The 9983-nt window shown below is 46.6% G+C and overlaps 1 protein-coding gene across 2 annotated transcripts in view; it reads left to right on the top strand.

Annotated features, from left to right (window-relative positions):
* The first annotated feature begins 1815 nt into the window (after window positions 1–1815).
* The window catches only part of CLTC (clathrin heavy chain), a 30974-nt gene continuing 22806 nt past the window's right edge, over window positions 1816–9983 (top strand). For both annotated transcript variants that reach the window (XM_054394226.1, XM_054394225.1), the window contains exon 1: window positions 1816–1869. In XM_054394226.1, coding sequence (XP_054250201.1) covers window positions 1828–1869 — 42 coding nt within the window. In that variant the 5' untranslated portion in view covers window positions 1816–1827. The remainder of the gene's footprint in view (window positions 1870–9983) is intronic.

Genomic DNA, 9983 nt, shown 5'->3' with positions numbered 1-9983 from the left:
AAGCAGCAGCTTTGATTGCTGTGGTGGTGTCTTCCAGCTGTCCTGCAGGGCCAGGTGCTGCTCACCAGGCTGTAGGAGGCTTAACTTGAGCAGCACCACAGTTGTTGGTAACCAGCACTGATGTCCTGTGAGTGCCAGCCCTGGAGTTCTGAGTTGCAGGAGAATTGCTGCTTCCTGCCCCTTGTCTATGTGCAGAGCACAGGAACAGCAGCAAAATTAATGCTTTTCTGGTTCTTAAGGGAGTGTGTGAATCGAACAATTGGTGGCTGTGATCAATCCTTGTAGGAAGTGGCGTGTTTACGATTCCTCTCTCCTTGGGCTCTTTATCCTGCCTTCAGATGGAAAAGGGTTTTGTTCTTTCCTACTTTGCTCACACCCTGCTTTGGAGAAGCCAGCACTGTTCTTTGACTAGTCCCATTGCCTGAATTTTGCAAAAGCCCCACAGATCATTGCTGTTGACTTTATGTTCTCTTTGCATTGTCATAGCCACTTGCAAGTCAAATGACATCAGCACCACACGCTAGGTCTGAGAGCAGTAGCTACACCACCCACTCTTGCTCAGGGCTATGTATCTCTTCAATCCTAGAGCTTTATTTTATTTATCTAAAGGAAGAGCATTGGGGTTTTTTTGTTTGTTTTTACCCGTGTTTCAGTGCTGCTCAGCTTTTGCAATTGTGAATTGAAGACAAAGCAAAAATGATCTGAGGAAATGAGATTGCAGAAGGTGACAAGCTGTAAGCAAAGCAGGGGTGAGGTCTGTTGGGGTGTCTGTGTGTTACAGGACACAGACTGTTAGTGAAACACTTGGAATGCTCTGGTCATCAATTTTTTTAGAAAGAGTTAAGTTTTACCTGGTTCTGTGGGCTGGGGTTTACATTAAGTTAATAAATGTAGAAGGAAATTTGAAGTTTCATTATGTTACTGTACTTATTAACAGTGTTACAAGGAAAGAGTCCTTTCGACCATCGTTGAAGTGCGAAGGGACTGTAGCAGCCTGGGGCGCTATGCATTGACAGCCTGTGAGCGGGGTGAAGGGAGAAGGTCTGGGTCAGCTGCTGGTCCTTCCCTACTTCGTTTTCTCTTTTTAATCACTGTTGGTTAGAGAACAGCAAGCAAACCCACATCCTCTATCGATTCAGCTACTGCTCAGGGCAGAGCAGCACACCAGCCGGACACCCTGAAACGGGGCAGAAAAGCAGCAGGCCAGAGAGTGAGGGCGAGGAAGGGTCAACGGGCAGAGCCCTCATCCGCGGCCCCGGGAGGTGCTGAGCTTGGGGGTGGAGAGATCGATCCCATCGCTGCCTGGGGCTTCGGGCTGAGCAGGGGAAGCCGGGGCCTGGCCTGTCCCGCCAGTCCCCATGGCAACCGCCTCCGCCCCGGTCGAGTCACCTTGTACCGGCCCCGCTGCCCCCGGCACGTGACCGCCGGGGCGACGAGCGCGGAACGGAAGTGACGTAGCCGCACCCCGGTCGCATGATGTGGCAAAAAAAAAGGCCGGGGAGGAGGAGTGATGAGTCCCGAAATAGTCCCTTCCGGTGGCGGATCCCTCCGCCGCTCCCATTGGCTCCGCGGCGCGTGAGTCACGCCGCTCGCCGGAATCCTTCCGCGCGGCCGGCGCAGTTAAGGCCGGTCCTGGCAGGTGAGGCCAGGCCTCTTCCTTCCGCGGCCGTATCCTTCCGCCGGCGGGGGCAGCTTCCGGATCGCCGCGGCTCTTCCCTGCTCGCTGGCCCGTTCCGCCATTGCGGTCCCGTTTCCCCGTGCCGCCCGGACCTTGCTGAGGTGTGACTCCGGTCCGGCCTCGGACTGGAGCCCCAGCCTGCCGCCACCATGGCCCAGATCCTGCCGATTCGTTTCCAGGAGCATCTCCAGGTGGGCGCCGAGGGAAGCTGGGCTGGAGAGCGGACATTGGGGCGGGCGGGCCGCTCCCTTTGGTAGAGGAGCCGCCCGGGGTCTGTGCTTGGGCGAGAGGCCCTGGGCCTGCCCGCGGTCCTTCCCTGAGGGCCGTGAGATTGCCTGGGTCTTCTGCAGCAGCGCGGCGGTCGCTTTCCGCAGGCCTTGCCGATGTCTAGCTCGAGCAGCGCCTTCCCGCCGCGGGCTGCCCGCTGCGCCGCCCCGAAGGGCACCTTTCAGCTTGCCCACTGCTGCCTCCGTGCGGGCCCGGACGTGAGGGGAAGGGCTGGGGCGTTGTGGGGCTCTGCCGTGTCCTGGGGAGGCGGCGATGAAGGCTGAGGTGCAGGCATACAGTTCTTGCCCTTGCCCGGTCCCCACCTCGGCTTCCCAGCGCTGGGCGGTGGAGTGTGCTCCGTGCCGGTGGTGTAGGCGAGGCTGGCGCCGTGCCCACGCTCTAGCACCTGCTGGGAGGGAAGAGTGCGGATGGTGTCGCTCGGCTTCCGAGGGGAGAGTCCGCGAGTGGGAAATCCCGCTTCAGGGCAGCCGCGAGGGAGGGGGGACGGTGGGGCGGGGGGGGGGGGGGGGGGGAAAGCTGTGTCCGTGTACTGTTAATTGAAAAAAAAAAAAAAAATTAATGGGGTGATGACTTCATGTAAGGACGTATTAAAGCGTTTTATTGATGTTCTGACTTGTCATCTTCTGTGGTGGAAAACCACATATTGCAGTGAAATGTGAAAGCTACTGCGGGCTTCCCTGCGGCACGGCTGTGGCAGTGCAGGCACAGGAGCGCCAGGGCTCTGCTCACTGCTGATGTTTCCTGGCCCCTGACAAATTCTAGGTTTGGGTAGCATTAAACCGTAATCGGATTCTAATAGATCATTTCCAAACGATGACCTTTAATTTATTTATAGTGGCTTTTCAAAGGCAGTAGTAACAATTCTAAAGTCACTCCAGTGCAGGAATGCAAGGTTACCCTCTCAAATGAACGTGCAGCTTTAATGTCTCTGGTGAAGCTGGAGTACAGGGAGGGGTCTGGAAGTGGTAATTGGGTTGTGCAATGTGTACTTCCTAGCTGACAAGTCTGTAGGGTGCAGTACTACATTCCTCTTGTCCCGAGTTGCTGTGGCTGTGATGGTTTTAAGCTTGGCTTCACTACCGAGGAGTTTTTTTTGAGGTGAACTTGTGTAATGAAAGTTACATTAACATACCTAGGCAATGTCTTCTGCAAACCTATCTATAGCTTTTCTTCCCTGTCTTGTCAGCATCTAAACGTAGTTTGTGCTTGGCTAACTGGAACTGTGGTGGACACTACTACCATGTTTGGTTTGCATCATTTATAGTGACTTTTTTTCCCCCTAACCTAAATGGAAATAATTTAATTTCTAGACAGCTTGTTGAAAGAAAAATGCAAAATGTTTGTTTTGCTGTGTGAATTACCACTGTTTGTGGTGTTATTTCTGGATTTAAAAAATGCTGCCATGATTGCTTTATATCTAGCTAGCTAACTATTGGGCACTAGATAATTTTACTTTGATATCCCTTTAAAGCCAGGCCAGAATTCATAGCTTAGGTGAGGCCCTGGATTGTTCTTTATCCAGCAGCACTGGCAGGAGAATCTCATGAGTTGGCCAGAGTTTCAGCTCTGAGCAAACGTTCTCTCCTGGTAGTGGCCTAGCTTAGAATGGGGTATTGAGAAGGTTCTCAATTGTGTGCTCAGGTGAAAGCCAGCCCATCTCTTAATAAAGTATTGTGGAAATGAGTCTGTGATCCATTATTTAAGATACAAAGCTCACATGTGACCCATGACCAGGTCTCTAATGACATGAGTTCTATTACCTAATGAAACGCATCAGCTTCACTCTGAGGTGTTGATAGGTTTCAGGCCAGCACTGTTGTGGAATATGTCTGTTCTGACTGAAGACTGATTTATCTCTTTATTTGTAATTTTTTATTACATTTTTTCCTCCTGCTCCTATTTAATATAGAGCATTGGCTGGGTGTCCTGCCTTCTGAGCCTGCATTACCCATGGCTCTTGCCCTTCACACTTCACTTTGCAGTACCTACTGAACTTCCTCATTCTACTTCATTGAAAAAATTCAGAGAAACTTGAGTTCTCAGAGGTCCTTCTGACTACTGTTGGAGTAAATTCTGAGAGTAGAAATGTTGATATTGCAACATTTTTGTTACCCAGAGCTGCTGTATCGTCGTGTTCCAGGCTGTTTGTAGGAGGTCCTCATGGATTCAGTAGTGCAGTTTCTTGAACTGTGCCTGACCTACATTGTCTGGGAAACTTGTCATACAAGTGTTGAGCAACACTTGCAAGCTTGTAGCTGGTGCTTAAGGAAAGACGAAGTATCCAACTGGAGCCTTCTTCATAAAAAGGCAGGTGATGGATAGAATGGGAGAGTTCTTGTGAGGCTATTATTGGAAGTTGCTTTCCATTAATCCAGAAGACTGGCAGTCAGCAATATGTGTAGAATGATACTAGTTCTCCATGGTCCCCCTACTGCAGCTCAGAAAATGGTAAAGTAACTGTCTATACGAAGCTTGTCCTGATCTTCAGCTTCAACCCAGCTGTACTCCACCTTGCACTGCTCAAGGCAAGCTGGCATTATCTGCTGCTGCCAGTATCTTGGTTAGGTGATATGGGAATGAAGAATTAAAGCCTCCAGGAGCCCTGCACTGTTGTGCTCCTCAATGTCTTGTCTCTTGGGTGTGCAGTACAGCATGCTTTGGACCTGAAATTTGAGCTAAAGATCACTTATGGGCAAGTAAGATGTGGCAAGTAGTTTGTTTTGCAGGGTTAAGTAAGCTTTCTGGAGAGTTCCCAAGTGAAGTCTAAAACCAAAATGTGTTGTCAGGCTTCACATTTTGTTTGAGTCCCATGACATAGCTCTGAAATCTCAGTAGTCACAAATATGTGGGATGTTATCTGTGTATTGTCTCTTGCCTTGCCATAAAAGAACATCAACAACACACTGCAGAGAAGCTTTTACCTTGAGATATTTCAAGGAGAAGCTTGATTTCTTTGCTATCAAAGCTACCAGATTTATTTTACAAAACTTAACAGTACTATTTTTTTTAAGTAGCTGTGAGGAAGCAGTCTAATGGTTGTGTGGTAGGAGATCAGAGTTCAGCATGTCCAATGACTGCAAATCTAGTTGCTCCTATCAAGGTTTTAGGGATTTCAGTTGAGAGTGAAAGTAAAACAGAACTGCTCACTGTGGTAGGTGAATGGACCTTTTCCAAGATTACATGTTCCTGATAAGTGAGAAGGAACTAGACAAACTAGCAGGTGATGAACTGTGGTTGCATTTTAATTTAGCCACAGTACCCTGAAATCTATAAAAAGGGTACTTGGACCAGGCACACTGCTGTACTAGAGTGACTTAACTCATCTGAACCCAAGTAAGTTTTAAAATACTTAAGTAGTTCTATAGACTTACCTAGACAGAAAGCTGTCCGCTTGGGCTGTTCCTGATGCTGAGACAAAACCGTTCTTTTGCTAGGAAAAGGGTTCTTGTAGCTGTTGGTTGCTGATGGAGTACACCTGAATGGTGGCTATAATGTTCTAGTGTGGTGGCCCTTGGATTGCTATCAGAAGCACAGCTACCTATGCCAGAGAGCTGGCTGAATAAAACTGGCCAGCTGAAGGGTCATATCCAAAACATACACAGATACTACTGCACTCTTAACAACCACAAACAACAAAATGTTTCCATGTATTGTCCTAGCAGGGAGACAGTTTAATACATTCTAGCCCACTAAATCTCTGCTATAACAGCATTAGTTTGAAGTAGCCAAGTCTTTGGTTGGTATTTTGAGTCAGGAATTAAAGACAGGTCTGCTGCGGCTGACAATGTTTAGGTGGGGGTCTTGCCCCCTGCTTCCTAGTGGATCTGAATTGCTAGAACCAGTGAGCTTGGAATATTCTTACAGAGGGAAAACCTGTGACAAAGAATTCTGTGAGGAATCTGAGCAACTTGAAGAGCATGTCCACTAATTGGATAGAAACAATTAGTTAAGCAGTTCATAAGCTGTTCCTCTTGGCATGTCCCTTACAGGAGGTACTGAAGTCAACAGTCCCGCTTGTCCTGGTGCCACTGCTCATTAGCACTTCACACTGGGGCTGTGGTGACTTAACCAAAGACAAGTGATAGCAGCCAGTGGTTCTGCACTCAAGTTTCACTAGGTACAGTAACCAGAACAGTCACCCAGCACGCCTGTGGCTGCTGATGGCTCCCTCAGCTTGTTGAGGGTAAGGCAGAAAATAGGAAGGATATAGAAATGTAAGAGGTCCCAAATATTATAGAAGTCTCTTATCTGTTGAAAACATAACTTCCTAGCCTCTCGTGAGCTGTAACTCTTACCTTGCACTGGTAGGCATGAAGGGCATTGGTTGTAGGACTCCCACGTTACATATCTGCAGTTAGTAGCTCTGACAGATCAATACCTTTTGGGAGACTTAAGTTTGCTTTGCTAATTTTCGTGTATGGAGCTAAATGAGTGGCTGAAACGTAGCGTAATGTTGTGCTGTGTTCAAAGCCCAGCAAAGCATGGCCTTGCAGTAGAGCTACTGTGACTCACTGCACATCAAGGAGCTCTGTGCTTCTTGAAATACTTGGGAATATTTCTGTGAACTGGCGCTTCCCAGCTACGTGATTTCTAGCTGCATGTAGATAAGGAGTCTCTGGGCAGAAACCAAGCAGCTGCTTGTGGCTACAAGAGCAGTGGTTATATCCTGTTGAGTGTGAGTCGAGGTGAAATGTCTACTCAGCAGTTCTGTGCCCTTCCTCATAGGCAAGGAGAAATTATTTGACAGCTAAGCAAACTGTCACAAGAAAGCAAATGTTCCAGGAAAGGGTCAACAAAGAGGCTTTTGTCAGCAGTTTTACTGTACAGTTTGATGTCAAATGTGCATGTAATATGACAACTGATCTGGAGAAGCTACCAAGAATATACTTGAATTATCTTTCACTGGAAAAATGGTTTTGCTGATCAGACTTTGGTTTAATATGTTGTAATGCTTCACCTCTCAATGCTGTTCAGATAAAGGCCATCATGGAATTTGTTTCAGTACAGCCTGCAAATGACTGAAGTATCCCATCTTGGGTTAAAGGAGTCCTCTGAGGTGACATCTCTCCTGAACAGAAGAGTTGCTGCTGTCTCTGGAATCCTATTTTGTGGTTCTACTCTACTGGAGTAGCTACCCCACAGAACACTTTATTCTCAGCATGCTTTCAGGAGAGTGGTGTAACTGAACTTTCTGACAGATGTTGGTGTAAAATTCAAACTTTAAATTGGTTGCTTAAGCACAGCTAGCAAGTTCTGCTTTCACATCTGCTTGAAAGCCAAGGAAGTGCTTTTTGTAGTACGATGTAGGAATTTTTTAGTTATTTCATTTTTTTTCACCATCTTTTTGAACTTTTTTGTGAATGGGTGAAAGGTAGTGGACCTAAGTAAGTGCTATATTGAATTTTAGGGAGGTGTGGGGTGGGGGTAGTTCCTTTATGGTAAGAGGAAGGAGTAGAAAATCTGTGGTAAACCTCTATATTCTTTTAGTTGTAGTGCCAACTGAGAAGTTTGTGTGTGAAATAGTATTTAAATTTTCATAATAAAAGCCTTCAAAGAAATCTCTCTTGTTGGATTTCCCAGTAGCAATCTTGGTCTCTGTTTACTTTGCTTAGCTTTATAAACACTGCCCCACTCACCTGAACTTTAGCGTATTTGGGGAGAAGTCACCTGTACTCCAGGGGATGAGCTATACTATCAGGAGTGCTGTGCATCATATCTGAGTGCAGCCAAAGAAAGTTACTTTACCTTACCCTCTGAACAAGGCAATGCCACCCTGGGCTGGTGACACTCCTGTACCCAAAGGCAGAGATTGTCATGCTTGGAGTCACCTTCCTGCCTCGGTGCTTGATGCAGGCTTGGTTCTGCACTTGGATCTGAGATTAAAAGATGAAATGTTAGCAGAACAAGTTTCTGTACCTAAAGACCTCACTAATGGTTGCACCTCCATCAGGAAGCTTCTCCAAGCTTTCTTCAGAGCTCCAGTGCCAATCAACTATATATTTTCAAAAAATACCTAGCCTTTGAAAATAGTCTGAAGTTCAAAAAGGACCACATCTTCCCCTACTGACTAGGGTTGGGTACCTCAGACACACCTAGCAGATGGCAGTTTGATCGTGATAAGGATAAATCTGTCTTGCAATATCTAAGCAACTTTAGTTCAGTGGCTAAGTCTAGACCTCCCTAAGAGGTCTGCCATCTGCTAGGACTTGCTTCTTTGATTTGTTTTGTCAGCAGTGTTTGAGTATAATGTTGTGAGTTACTGCCAGGAGGAAGTACTTGGGACTCAAGCTATCCTCTGTAAGTGATGTTGCGCTTGTTAAGCTTGTAGCACTAACAGAAGGAAACATCACATCCTAGTAAGTCTCTCCAGCTCTACCAGATGAAAGTCTTCTATCTTGAAATCTTCTCTGCCTACAGAGGTGTGAGCAAGTTACATGTAGTCCTGCCTAGCTGATGTACAGATATCAGAGTTCCAGGCTTAGAGAACACTACTTAAATAAAGATGTGAAAGGGAGATCTGATCCTAAATCTGGAATCTTCAAAGTGAATCCATGTTGCTGTAGAGCGTGATTGGGTTTTGTGATGCTGGACCTCAGACAATTAAATCTGAGTAACAGGGTTCTGGCTTGTCAAGAAGCTGTGGCATTAAGACAGTTTTTTCTTGGGGGAGCTGATAAACCACTTGGCTTTTGCCTGAAAGTTTCCTGGCTCTGTTGTCAGGTGGATGGATGTAAAAGGGGGCTGGCTTGGGATGGAACTGTTCACTGTGGTAAGTTGCAGGAAGTGCAGGTGTTCTGCCTGGGAAGAAGGGCTTCAGCCATGGTCACTAGCTTGACACCTAACTTCAAGAATTACCTTTAAATCTGTTCTCTTTGTAGTCTTACCTCGTAAAGTCTTTTGGAGAATAAAAGCTGGGTAGACCTTACATTTACTGAAAGATCAGTGTTAACTCAATCTAGTTGTGAAATTAGCCCTCTAATGTGGTTTTTGTATTGTTTGAACCTGACTGAAGAACTTCAGATGGGGAAGTCCTCTCTTGAGTGAGCAGGAGAACCTTCAGGGCACAGTGACCAGAGAACCGAATCATCTTCTATAAATTCTCTCCTTCAGCAGACCCAAGGAGCTAAAACTGACTTGCTTTTGAGTCACAGCCTTAAACTGTACCAAGATCTGTCCCTCTTGATTGACTGGGTGATACAAATCATCCATTGAAGTGCCTCTTCTGAAACTTTTTCTGTTAACTTGGTGTGCCATAGTTTAGATGTTGCTTGTCCCTCATGTGCTGCCTGAAAGCCAGGGCAAAGGGGCACTGTGGTAATCCACCCTTGTTATCAGCAGCTGCAAGCAAGCAGGAGCAGAGCAGCTCAGCTCAGGCGTGGTCTTCTCAGCTCCTACAGAGCACAGCTGATAAGAGCTTGGTGTTTTCATTCAAACTAGTACAATAATACTGAAATGACTTTGAAGGCCTAGTCCTTGGGAGACCTTGGGCTTGAAGTTCAAACAATCTTCCCACAAAGGAAAATATCTGAAATAGCAGAAGCAGTAATTCCTCTAAGGGATAAATCTGATCTTGAGTTTTTAAGGTATATCCACCTGCTGGCTGGCTGTATGTGAGCTAAGCTAACCATTCTGTATTCCCACCGTGAAACATGCAATAAACTGTTCACTACTGCATCCTAATTCACAGTGAAGGGATATTAACTAAACTGGTTTCTTGTTGCAAGCTGTACTAGAAACGTAATTCAAAGGTATGCAGAAGCAGACTGTGGCTCAGCAGGAAAGGAGGTGGTTTGTTGGAGTCTTCTGTGTTAAGTATAGCTGTGGATGAGCCATTTCTGATTTCAGCAGTGTCCATCTCCTATGTGCTAGCTCAGCCTCCTGGGTAGAGGCTTGCTACTAGACAGGACTAGGCTAATTGCTAGACAGGTAGCTTTTTTTAACTCTACAAGGATAAAGACAAAGCTCAGACACCTCACGTGTGATGTTAAGCTTGAAATAGTGATAGCTGCCAAGCTCA

Source organism: Indicator indicator, chromosome 30, assembly GCF_027791375.1.
Source record: "Indicator indicator isolate 239-I01 chromosome 30, UM_Iind_1.1, whole genome shotgun sequence".
Classification (NCBI taxonomy): domain Eukaryota; kingdom Metazoa; phylum Chordata; class Aves; order Piciformes; family Indicatoridae; genus Indicator; species Indicator indicator.
This window is presented reverse-complemented; position numbering and strand designations above follow the sequence as displayed.